We start from the raw sequence: 13,669 nt of genomic DNA, 5'->3' as shown, positions 1-13,669 counted from the left end.
TGATCCCTAGAATAACTTGTTTTTGCCTCGTCCACTCAGAATTTCAGAGATACATGACGTGCCTCGTACAGTAATAGGGAGGCCTGGGGCGGGGCTGGGGGAGAGTGAAAAGGACACATTCTCCCAACAAGCCAAGGCAACAAAACAAAGGATTTGAGTTTCAACTTCAAATATGCCAAACAAGTTTTCAAGTTTGTTCACATGACATGTGATGGTACAGAAAACAAGCAGTGTGAGAAAAATAACATTAACATAATAACCAAAGAATGACTGTAGGTGTAAATCAATGGACCAAAGGCCGTAGATCCCTCGGCAATGCTCTTAGCGTGGGGTTATAGAGTCCGGAAGGGGGATTAAAATAAAGTGTGCCACCTTGCCGTCATTGATTGCAAAAGCGGAAATCCTGCTTACCCACTACCTTACTGTGTGTGGCGGTACCAAGGAGATTTGTGAGCAATACTTGAAAGGAGGTCTTGATCCTTTAAGAGAGCACGGAAAAATACCACACCAGTTGGCCAATCTGGCTGTTAATCCGCTTCTTAAAATTCATTCATTATTTCATTTGTTAAAAAAAAAAAAAAAAATTAACTACCGGTAGTTGTTTTTGGACTGGCTTAAGTCAAGCTACAAATTGCTTAAATAAACGGTTGCACAGAAACAAAGTGAGACATCAGCTGTGTTTTTGAAGAGACGTTGAGGCCGCAGGACATTCTTAAAATACTTTCAGAACACAGGTTTTGCAGAGTCCGTAATGGGAGGGCCGTTCAGTTCTAAGCCTTCCTAACGGCTGTGTACTATACAGTGTACATTCCATCAGAGGAAAGTGTGTTGATAAGGACACTGCGATCACGCTTCGGGGCTTACGCCAAACGGGAGGGGCTGGGAGAAGGGGGTATGGGGGCCTGACACAAGCTAGCCATTATTCAACAGTCCCTTTCCTTAGAATTCACTTTTAACACGTGCCTCTAATTCAGAGTACACAGAATGGAGAACCGGTAGTCATGAGTGAAAATGAAGGATATACTGTTTATGAATATATAAATTAAAAATAAATACATACATTATTATTAGAAAAATCCTGGCCTCAAATGTGCATTCTACATTCTACAGTCCTGAATAATATACGATATTTAACAATTATTCACCGAAGGCAAAGTGAATAGACCGAAGGTTGAGGGGGCTATTCCCCACTATTGACGGAGCCTGAGGTGAATAATGTTTTGTATATAGGCCTACTACACGTTAACACTCAAAAAACCAACAAGATAACACTTTTTGCTGGGATTTTTTATTTTTTGTTAGCAGTTAATTTTTTTTTATTAGCGTGACGAGATAACATTTTTCGATGAAAACAATATCTCATGCCCAATATCCCGAGAAAGCGAACCAATCGAATTGCGCTATCTTAGGAGGTTCACGTGTAGCATATACTAAAATATAATACAGTATGTGTTGGACCCCATCGCAAAAGATGGGGATTTCTAACATTGAGTCTTCACCAGCGGTGTGGAAGCCCTGTGCTGCTCACAGCACACTGTCACCTTCCTCACCTCTACCTGTGCCTTGCAGGTTTCTAGGAAACCCAGAGCTGAGTTCACAAGAGCGGCAGCAACATGTGGAAACTGCACACAAAGACATTCTTTAAAAAAAGAAAAAAGAAAAAATACCGTTTCAATGCTTGAATGACATTGTGTCGGGTAGTGGTAATGGTGAGACAGACTTCAGTGAGCTGGGACTGCTGTGTGTTGCAAAATTTAAAGACACACCATGAAATGAATATGTAAACGTAACTAACCCTACTTGCAAATCCCTCCTTTAATTGAATATGGAGATCTTTGATGGAAATTGCAGTTTTAAGCCTTTTTAGATGCCATTTGACGGAAGAGGTTTCATAGCGCTTGTGCTATTGGACACAATCAAAATGGATTCAGAGGTGCAGAAAAATTGCTGGGTTTTATTCTTTAAACTCTGATCGTGTCATTCTCATTGTATCTTATGAGATTTTATATATATTACCCTAGTAAAACGTTAATCCTATTGAACTGAAGTATTTTCGAAATAAAATAATGATCTGTTAAAAAATCCACGAGAATTAAACCTGTGTGTGCACAATGTACACACTGGCTGTAGTATCTGGTTGTTCTGCTGAGCCACGAGGCGCGGCCACGTGCTGACAGAGGCCGGCCTAACACCTAGCCATGGAAAGTAGGAGTGAGCTGAAAGATAGGCCAGGGAGACCCGCACGTGCTCAGCACCAACACCCCACGATCCAGTAATATCCCGATATCACTACTACTCAGAACATTAAAGACACTGATGGGAAAATCTAAAGGTTTCACGGACCAAGTCATGGTTGTAGTCCATTCATATTCCAATACCAATACTGCTTCTTCAAACATTATGACACTCACTGTGATGCGATAATCAACCTTTTCACGTTGTTAGCTTATTAAGTGGGGCGATTAGAGGTTGTTTTATCGTAGCCTATGGATATGCTTAGTTCTACCGCAAAATGAAAAGGCAGCGTGCCATGTTTTTTGGACGGATATTTGTCATTATGTTATGTCCCATTCAGATTACCAGTTAATCTTTATGGCGGGGGTCCCCTATCACCTGACGCAGGGATTCTCACAGCACAGGAAAATCCCAGATAAGAGATTACAGTCCTTTACGCTGGAAGAGGAAAGGTAAGTAGCAAACACGAAAGCGAGAATACACCTATTTGCTCTTATCATGCACTTGAGGAATCTCGTGTTCTATTCATGTAATTTTTTTTTCAGTCCCTGAAGTGCACATAAAATAAAGTCGTTAAAGATAATATTGAGGCTGAGTGAATCAGGTTTCTGTTTGCTACCGAGAGCTGACACAATCATTTTTGATTTAGGAGTCATAAAGCCCTTGAGTAAGCAACGAAAAAGTACTAAAACATGTTGGCATGCATTTAAGCTTGCAGGTCTGTAGATTGATGAAAATGAATGATAAAGTTTGTGACTATGCCTAAGTGTGATGATATATTTTAATAATTATTATTCATACAATGAATCAATTAAATTCAACAGGGTACATACTCCGATAACATGTAAATCAGCACAACTTTGTTTCACCTCAAGAAATAAGCTCTGATTGATAATTAATAAATAATGAAACATGGAAGAATAATTATATTGCATTAAATGTATGATATCAATAATATATTCTTCACTTATTTAATTATTAATTTTGGGATTTTTGAGTTATAATATCATTTTATACAGTATATATAAAATAATACTATTATAATATTTTTGAAGAAAAAAAAACAAAATAATTATTGCCCTGATTTTACAGAGATACCAGTAGACATTTAAGCCAAAATGGGCCAGGTGTGCAAGCCTGGTTATGTGCTCATCCCAAGCCCTGACCCGGCCAGGCAAAGTCAGCTTGGACCCAGAGGAGGATCCAACAACAGACCCAGCGGCAGTCCTACTATTCCAGGACCGGAGACACCCGACACCAACTGGTTCTGGTTTCAGGTGCTTAAATAAGCGTGTTTGGATTCCGGACGAAACATTACGAGTCTACTTGGCCCCCAGAACCCAGGGGCCCGGCCAGAACCCAAGCATACCTCACAGCCTCCATCACACACACAGCGACCCTGGTGTCAGTAAGATAAGCAGTGGTGATAACCTACTCACCCCTGCTGCCCACATACAACCTGAGCGGCCAATAAAGGTCAGATCATTCCTTCAGATTACTTTTACCTTCTGCCTTCTAAAATTTTTCTCAACAAAATCTGATTTACAATAAATGGTTCCCATTTTGTGTTATAGTACCAGTGCTGCAACAATCATATTTTCTCTTTCATTATAAGGAATGTCCTTCCTTTATTGCGGTCGTAAAAGTTGTTTTCAGAGAGGTCAGGAGACTATGAACCTTATAAAATAATAAATCCTGACGCAAAAGCCACAACAAAGCAAAGCAGGCCTATGTGATTGTTTCCCTGTATGTATGTGTGATTGTTGTCCTGCTTGTATGTAATTGTTGTTCACAGCGAATGCATTTTACAGCCCAAGATAACATTTCTCCTGGTTGGACAATAAAGTTGATCTCATCTTATCTTATCTTAACAGCAACGGGGATGTCACCGTACTCCCTTTACCAGCCTGCTACACCTGCCATCTAAAAGTTTGAGTGTATTTCAAAGAACACGCATATTAACAAAGAATTGTAGTTCTTGGCTGGACGTTAAGCAGGCTCACTCACCAGTCGGGGAGATCCACGCTGGAGGAGGGGCTGGTGTTTGAGGGAGGTGAGGCTGGATGGGGGGTCATCTCCATGGGCTCCAGGTTGTGGCCCCTGGGCTGTGGGACCAGCCGCCTCATGTGGGGCAGCTCGGCAGAGAAGCTGGGTTGTGGTGTGATCACTGAGACCTCGTCACCTGTTCCCTTCTTCACCTGTCGGGGAGAGAGAAATCTGTTTCCAACCTTTGAGGGACTCATTGGGTGCTCTGTACCATTTTGGCCGTTTGATTCGCACAGATTGGAGATTTTTCTAGGGAATAGTAGAGTAGTTGCCCAGGTTGTCTGAATTCCATCTAAAAGGTACAGGGTTTGTGACCCAATAATGCAGTGTGCCTGTAGGCATGCATCCTAGGGCAAACGCTAATGACAAGTGGCTCTATTCTATTAGATAAGGTAACAAAAAATGTAATGTAGTCGCGTCACACTAAATTAAGGTTATTTCTGTCTTACCTTGAGGACCCGAAGAGGTTTTAAATGCAGAACCCCACCCACTTTGGTGTAGGAGTAGAACCTCAGCCTGATATTAGCTACGCTATGCAAAGCATCCTCCTGCATTTTGAGATGGATGCGAGGGAGTGCGAAGAGTGATGGCACAATGTATTGAGAGCGGTGTCTAACCCTAAATGGCCAGCTATGTCACTGGCCCTAATGGTACTATTGATAAGGGCACAAAAAATACAGATAATGGGAAAATAAACAAGGCTTTAGCCTCATTTTAATGAACAAAGAGATGGGTAAAGTTAACATTTTTAAATCCCCATTACTGGGATAAAGCAAATGGATCCCGGGTTAAAGTCGATCTGATAATTCACTTAATGAACCAGTTTTAAGCAGCACATTCGCTCTAAAAGCTTCTCTAGCCTTATTATTGATTCCCCCTGTGGAGATGGGCAATTGATTTGACTAAATTTGTCATCAAGAGAATTGCATGCAATGGGGTGGCCACAACAAGCACAGGAAGAACATAATGTGATGTTGCAGCTTGCCCTGAATGTCCTCAATTAGTAGTAGTAGTAGTAATTCAGTAATTTAACTCAGCGTTCCCCAAATTGTGGAAGCCACTCCTAGCCACTACTCCAGCTGTTCATAACATAGCCACATGATATTATTGAACCTGCACATCACGTTAGTTGATCAAATAACAATCAAAGTAAATAGGATGTGGCTTCCCTTCCATGGAGGCCGCTATGTTGCCCCATCATATTTATACAGTAGCCTAGCCAGTACAAACGGCTCTAGAGAGTTTTAAAAAGGGGAGAGAGTTATTCCCATGACTACAACCCATTTGTGTACCTTTATGTTGCTAAGACTTCCTAGCAAAACGCCTGTCAGCTCATTAGTCACTTATTAATTGTTTGCATTTATATAGCGCCTTAATAGGTACCCCAAACACTTTACATAGTGAGTATGTGTGTGTATGTGTATGTGTGTGTGTGTGTGTGTGTGTGTGTGTGTGTGTGTGTGTGTGTGTGTGTGTGTGTGTGTGTGTGTGTGTGTGTGTGTGTGTGTGTGTGCGTTTGTTGGGGGGGGCGGGGGTATGACCCCCTCATCCACTAACAGAGATACTAGACAGGGAAATGCAACATGCATCCTTATCAGAGAGGCACTCCTAAGAAATACTATAACCATTAATAACCCAATTATAAATCATTCGGTCCGTAATCAACCAGACCCAAGTGTTTTGACCCGATGTTGGGAAGCCCACAGGTCGTAGCCGGGTTGAGTGAGCTGTAGACTGTGTTGTGATGGTTCCTTTGCGGGTGTCAACTGTCTTGGATATCAGATTAGGGCTTGGTGGTGGACACTTCATACATTCGGAATGCAAAATTCTAAAGGTTAAATATTGCAACCAACTGTATACCCTCCCTCAACCCGTCCCTGTAAAACCACTAAGGTGGCCTGACTTGTGTAGGTAGGCATAAATATGCGAAAAATACATATTCATTTTGACCGCGCTAAATTTGTGTAACCTGTCTCTAACATGCGAATAACTCATTTTATACCATGGTCTGGGGGAATACTCGATTCTGATTGGCTGCAGGGTGTGCATTAACCCCTGATATACGGACACCTGCTAAGTAGTTCCAGTCAAATTGGCTGTTCAGCCTTCAAAACGAGAGCTGGTAAATTGTAAAAATATAAATGAATGGTCTTAATTTATTTTCTTTGGCAAGTGACCATGGTATAAGCGGGATAATGCCCTTCGAGGTGTCCATTATCAGGAATTAATGGACTTTGCGGAGGCAACTGTCCTCCAATGCGCGTCGTCCATTAATTCTTGATAATGGACACCTCGTCGGGCATTATCCCTTACTTAACCGATCAAAATCGGGTATCTTTGTCATAGTCACCATGTTCATTGTACTTGTTGAAGGACATGGTGGATTTTCTTCATAGCCTATTTACATTTTTCAACACAAGGTCCTTTATAGTGCTAAACTACAGTCATAGAAATGTTATTATCGCTCTCTGTTTTATGATTTTATTGATCATTCATATCGATAGCATTCGGCGCTACAAGCAAGTGTTTACTTGCAGTGCGATACGTGAAGAAGGGACGTCTTTGATAACATGATAACATCAGTTACAAACATAACAGTTATTTTTTTGATTGAACATTAACCAAGAGAGATAGCCTAATTTTCGTTATTGAACAGTTAAACAACCGGAAAAACCAAAACATGGATGCATTAAAGAAGGCACACCAATTATCTTCAAATGTACTTAATGTAAGTTGCGTGTGATGTAAATGTTTATAATATCCTCATCCGCGACTTCTATTCGTTGCATTATTTTAGACTTAGATAAACAGTGAAACTAGGATATTTGAGTGAAATAAGTATAGACCCATCTTCACTGGCTATATGAGGAGAAGGTTAAGCTGGACCACCAGAGAAGGTTAAGCTTCTCGGACAGTATTAAATCATGTTGTCATCATCACCTGACAAATGTACATTGAGCTTCGTCTGGCCAGTGGTTGATGTTGGTGTCTGCTTCATTTGCAGGCAAGAGCCACTGAAACACGACCTTGGCGTGATTCTCCTTTGCCAAACGGAAATACCTACTGGCACTTTATACAATACAGGCAAGCACAGGCCACTGTATTTGTTGGAATGGGAGGGGTGAGGAAGGGTGGGGGTTGGCGTGGGTGGGGGTATTCAGTTGCTAGTCACTGCTAGTTGCTACTGAATTCTACACACTGGACTTCTAACTATGTCGCCTTCCTAATATATCAACCATGAAGCCCTAATCTGATAGCCGATAGTTAACATCGGCAGGGAACAATCATAACACAGTTAAACGCTCACGCAACACGATCATAACATGTGGGCTTCACAGCCCGACAACTGGTCAAACGCTTGGGTCTGGTTGGTTCCGGGTAGTCCACACTGCATTTCCCGGAGAGCGCTTGTGTGTTGGTGAGTGGATATGGTGTTCCTCTTATAAGGTTGCATGTTGAATTTCCCTGTCTAGAATCTCAGTGGGCATGGCAACCATAAAGGTTAATATTGACACAGGTGATATATTTTAAGAGATTAAGTAGCTGAAATAAAGGTCAGGCATTTTCCTGGGAGGTCTGAGTAACAATGACACGTGGAAGGAACCTCAAGGTTCCTTCCTCGTTGTTTTATCAAGCGGCTGGAAGGAGAGGAATGGCTAAATCAAAACATCCTTTATGGGGCTGTTTTTCACAGCACCAAGCTAATGCTATTGATATCTGACTGGTCTGATTTATCTCAGCTCACGCTACATTTCAATGCTGGTGTTGTTATCTGTATTCTTTTTATGGATACTAATAACTATAAAGGACCATACATTTAAACAAACCAAATATGATAAGCCATCTTTTTTTGATTGTGAATTGAAGCCCGCCACAGAAGAGTAACACATTTCTATCCATAAACTTACCAGAATTTATTGTAACTATTTTTAGACACTGGCAATGACAACAGCGCTCCTATTTATCAGCCAATAGGCTGCTTCCACCCTGTTGGGCTGCGGGTTTAAAATGTGGATCGCAGCCTGTTTTCTTCGGGAGACATCTTTCTCTCTTTACAAAACCGTCCCTGCTTCCTGCTGCTCCAGGAGATTTACTTAATCAAATCAGGTACTGAGACAGCTTAATGACCGCCACATAATCTGTGTTAAAAAGATAGGAAATCTGGGAACATGGACGGTGGCTGAGGTAGTGCTTTATGGTGAGATGCTAGTCTAAGTGAACATTAAAAGCAACCACACAGTGCCCAGATCTAGGCCAAGGTTCCCGAATGGACTGAATGTCCTATTGTAAATAAAAGCTAGACAAATGATGTTTGAATTTCCTGCGCTTTCTGAATTGTGTCATTAAATGAGAGAGAGAGAGAGAGAGAGAGAGAGAGAGAGAGAGAGAGAGAGAGAGAGAGAGAGAGAGAGAGAGAGAGAGAGAGAGAGAGAGAGAGAGAGAGAGAAAAACAGAGCAAGAAAAAGATAGAGAATGAAAGGGAAGGAAAGGAAAGGAAGTCGAGTCTCCTCGGGAGTAATGGTGGGTTACCATCAGATTCCTTTCTATAGCTTATACAGACAGGGGACGCCACACCTCTCTGCCCAGAGCCGTTAGGGGGATGCGTCTTGCTCAGGGACATCTCAACACTCTGCCGCCCAAAAGAGAGAGAGGCTGAGAGGGAGAGGGAGAGAGAGGGAGAGAAACAGAGAGAGAGAGAGAGAGAGAGAGAGAGAGAGAGAGAGACTGAGAGAGAGAGAGAGAGAGAGAGAGAGAGAGAGAGAGAGAGAGAGAGAGAGAGAGAGAGAGAGAGAAGGACAGAGGGAGAGAGAGAAGGACAGAGGGAGAGAAAGAAAGAGGGAGAGAAAGAAAGAGGGAGAGAATGACTGAGGGAGAGAAAGACAGAAGGAGAATAGAGAAAGAGTAAGAGGAGAGAAGAGAAAGAGAAAGACAAAAGGAGAAATCCAAGAGAGATACCAAAAACGGGCAGATATGCCAACGCATGATTATGTGTTGATTATATTCCAGGACTTTCCAAGCGACATCGCAGTGGATATATTGTTCTGAGTAGAATTCAACTCGCGGCTTGTTAGCATCAGCAAGACTGACAACATTTATCAAGTGTGCTAGTAAGCCCTGGCAAAATTCTTAGAACAGGGTATCGTATGTCGTATAACACAGTGGCTCCCTTCTATCAGAATATGTACGGACACACACTCACGTGTCAGCACTTACATGAACCCACTGCGTTAGGGAAAACTGATTGTCCATGTCACACTTGTGACGACCTACTCAGTCACAGAGTTCAGGAATGAAAAGGAACTTTCTGGAGAAATCATGAGTCATCCAGGGATTAGTGTAGACAACTAATTTCTGGACATTGTCAGGCAATAACAGGTACAATTTAACTTGATAGAACTATACACACAGTCGTCCACCAAACTTTGACCTCAACATTAAATAACATTTACTTTTTTTTCTTTTCTTTTTATTTCTTTTTAACTATCCGATTTTGCTAGAAGAGTAGCTTGTGTTAGTCAAACTTTTTCTTCAGCAGATTTTTCTGGAGTGAATGTGTTGAAAAGACACATTCACACAGATGTTCACTCCAATCAAAACAAGCACACACGCACACACACCTTTTTCTTGACATGAACCGGTGTCTTTGGGGTCCTGGGACTTGTTTCTGCAGGGGAACGATCGCTGTCCACATTCATCAAGGGAACTTCCTGTAGACACGGGAGAGAAAGCGATGATAAAGAAAGCTTTCCACACTTTCAAATATGGTGTGCATGTCCTGTACTCAGAGGAAGCTGTAACTCTCTGAAAGGTATATATGAAATTGGGATTCAGGATTCCTCGACTAGGGCGACAGGTTAGCGTCATCGATGGGGTATTTTAAACGGTTAGATACTACACTGGTTAGATCCCCACTGATGTATACAGCTCTATATATAAGAAGCCTAGCCCCTACCTGCTCCTGAATGACCTGTCACTGCAATCAATCATTCAAAGCTTTTTGGCTAAGTGTCAGAAACATCACTAACGAGAAGACGAAGAGTATTGGTAGCCCTGACAACAGCGACCAAAATAGATTAGGTTGGTTAAAACTCTGGCAGGGGTAAACACATTTTCACACATAAACACCTCTCACACACACACACACACACACACACACACACACACACACACACACACACACACACACACACACCTGTTGATCCTGCATAGACAGAGCAGGCCATGCAATGCTTTGGGAACACCAAGGCAGGTGGCATGCAGGACTCAGGCCGTATGCATGTGTCTGTACTGTACACACGCCGTTACGTTGATACCTCTCTGTGTGTGATGCGCGCGTCTGTGTGTGCGCGTGTGTAAGATGATCTAAAGGTCCGTGAGAATGAAGGTTTTCCCATTGGTCAGCAGTCTCTCGGGTGACCCTGAGCAAGATGACAGCGCAGCTCAATGCCCAGCCGGTACAGCGCAGCAGGAGACAAACATGCAATCACGCAATTTACTCTCATAGACCTGTCAGACTTTTTCAAAATGTTCAATGTACGAATGACAACTGATAACGATATGATAAATGATAATGACCTGAAACATAAAACAGCATACAACTGAATAATTTATGAATTAACCTCTTTAAAACACAAAATGATAATTTAGGAAGCGATAATTTTCACTATTTTCAAGCAGCAAAATAATCACACAATAACATTGCATGACTGGAGAACTAAGCATTTCCTTTTTCCTTTTGCTTTCTTCAGAACTTTTCAGGCCTTTCGTCATGATCTCATCATCAGCTGAGTCATTTGATCACTGTCCCCTTCCCAATCGCCCCCTGGTATCCACGGGGAACACCATCCCACCAGATGGTGTCCCTTGCTCGGACCCAATGCTGTCAGTAAAAGGGGGGGGGGGGGGCGGGCATGGAGACGACCCCCGGTTGCCCCCGTCAGGGGGTTAGGTACATAAACTTCCACTCTGGGGGCGGTGCTGGTGATGGGGGTTTCCAGGGCTTGGGGTGTATGTGTCGCTGACCGACAGAGGCATGCCACTGACATGCTGTGTGCGGTGACACGTTCCATACAAAGCAACATGTCTAACGGCCATTTTGAAATGGGGTCTTGTGAATGTGCCGTTTTTGTTTATGTCGCACACATGAGTTAGTATTGTATAAAATAGTATATAAATAAATAATTGTATCTTGTATTGTCTTAAATGTATTATTCTACAGAAACATGAGCATGCATTGTGTAAAAAAGTATTTTGTAAACAAGTACTGTATGTATGCCCTTTGGCGGGCAAGGGCTAGTAAAAGGTTATTGACATTAAATCCCTTACAGACTGTAACCGCGATTGAGGGCTATACAAATAAAATGGACTTGGACTACAAGATGGTATGTGTACCTTGACAATGATGAGGGTCGGTAAATGGCCAGTGAGGCCATCTTGGTCTCCATCGGGGCTGCTGTCGAAGATGTTGCTGTAGTTTTGGATGAGCTCGGCCATGATTTTATTGCAGATATTCTGCTCCTTAATGGCCTCAAACCCAGGAGACACGCTGCAGAGGAGAAAGCGGACACAAGTGAGAATATATAAAAGAGTGAAGGTAGAAGAATAAGAGCTTCCCCTATCATTAACCACCTGATTAGAAAACAGTAAAAGTTTCTCCGTATTTGGGTTTGTTTTTATGGTGTTTAAGCTTTTCCTTTGAACGCATTGATAAATGCACCGCGCTGATGAATCGTGAATTGAAAATGACACAGAATGCGCTCCAACCACCATCTGGCAACGGCGAGGGTGATCCCCTGATAGCCGTCAACACCCCGGCCGACAGCTGTGTCAAACGTAGATGGGAACACGGATCCAAACTGCAAACATAAATATATATGCAGGCGCGTGCTCGACTTGACTTACAGGAACACGGTGTACAGGGCTGGAGGTGCCATCTGATATGGATTCTCCCTAACCCATCAACGGAAACCTGAGCTGCACAGGGCGGTCCATTCACCAGGTCCAGCTCACTGGGATCACTGGGATTATTAAAGAGGGAGACCAGCGGGGAGCACGCAGAGAGAAGGTGCGATACAGGGAGAGTTGTGTCCCTGAAAAGGGTCTCAAGATAGGGTCTCAATGGTATGTCAACGCTCCCAAAATCTTGTCTTATTTGTATTTTACTTTTCTCAAAATGTGGTCTCCGCTTTTATTGCATTGCTCTAAACATTTTTAATTGTTTTCACGAAGGGCTGCAATGGGGGGGTGCGATAGGGTTAGCTTTGGCCCCAAAAAACTGGCCTCGAAATGCTAGGCTTTGATCACATCCGATTTACAGTGAACTCAGATACATGTTGTGATGGAGCAGGTAGGGGTGAGGGGATCTTGCTACAGAGACCTACCGCCTCAATCTAGAATGGTTATTATTCTGAAGACAGAGTAAGCGAATGGAAACTGTATCCTTTCGATGGAGGCCTGTTGCCAACTTTGACCGCTTTGGTGTGATACATACACAACGTTGGAGCCGTCACACACACCGTGGGAGTGTGCACGCAAAAACAATAAAAACTGAGATCATTGATAAGTTTCCATTTTTACTGCAGATGAATGCAGACTAGGTCATAAATAATGCATTACAGGAAGCTATAAATGTCTATAGGCTGCACCATGCCAGCTCACATTATGATGTGATGATGGTTTTCCCATCGCCTAGGTAAATATATCTGCGTCATTAAACACTGAATGATTTCTGAAACATAGCCAGTGACATCATGAACAAATTATTTGAGTCATATAGGGAAGACTTCTGTCCTCTCCTAATAAACAGTAGCGCCACCTGTTGGCCAGATGTAGAGGTAGCAGTTGAAGTGCTAGTAGTAGTAGACTCGAAAGAAGTATACAAGTAAAGGCTAAAAATATGTAGAATAAAGTGTAATAGTGATCGTAGTGAGTTTGATAGAAACTGATTTGAGTATAGTACGAGCATAGTATAATATAGTTTTGTGCATTTGAGCAGAGACAGAAAGCTAAGTTAAGTACGGTTCAAGTGAAGCACAGCGGAGCGGAAGGAGAGTGCAGCAGGTGAGTAGGACTGACTGGAAGACGCTGGGTCCGAACACAGTGGCCAGGTTGAGGGCGGTCATACGGTTGTGCGCGTGGTGACGCTCCACCTCGGTCAGGAAGCGGCAGAGGTAGCTCAGCAGGCAGTGGTGGACGTCCGGCATCCGCCCCAACAGCGCCTTCAGGTCCCCCCGCGAGCCTTCCTCGCCACGCTCTGAAACACACACACACGGGTCACCCACATCCGTGACCCTAGTGTCTTCAGGCACACCGTATGGTGCCTTCACTCACATCTATGACCGTTCCGTCTGCAACCTTCACTGAATCATCCAACAAGAAGATCCATGGA

The 13,669-nt window shown here is 42.9% G+C and overlaps 1 protein-coding gene across 2 annotated transcripts in view; it reads right to left on the bottom strand.

The window, feature by feature from the left end:
* LOC130379415 (protein FAM13A-like) overlaps positions 1–13,669 on the bottom strand; it is a 41,236-nt gene that overhangs the window by 13,397 nt on the left and 14,170 nt on the right. For both annotated transcript variants that reach the window (XM_056586224.1, XM_056586223.1), the window contains exons 4-7: positions 13,357–13,534; positions 11,674–11,827; positions 9,900–9,989; positions 4,243–4,433 (exon numbers count right to left, since the gene is read on the bottom strand). In XM_056586224.1, the coding sequence (XP_056442199.1) occupies positions 4,243–4,433; positions 9,900–9,989; positions 11,674–11,827; positions 13,357–13,534 (613 nt within the window). The remainder of the gene's footprint in view (positions 1–4,242; positions 4,434–9,899; positions 9,990–11,673; positions 11,828–13,356; positions 13,535–13,669) is intronic.

The sequence above is a fragment of the Gadus chalcogrammus genome, chromosome 3, assembly GCF_026213295.1.
Source record: "Gadus chalcogrammus isolate NIFS_2021 chromosome 3, NIFS_Gcha_1.0, whole genome shotgun sequence".
NCBI classification, from domain to species: Eukaryota; Metazoa; Chordata; class Actinopteri; order Gadiformes; family Gadidae; genus Gadus; species Gadus chalcogrammus.
Note: the sequence above shows the minus strand (reverse complement) of the source record. Positions and strands in the feature narration are given on the sequence as shown.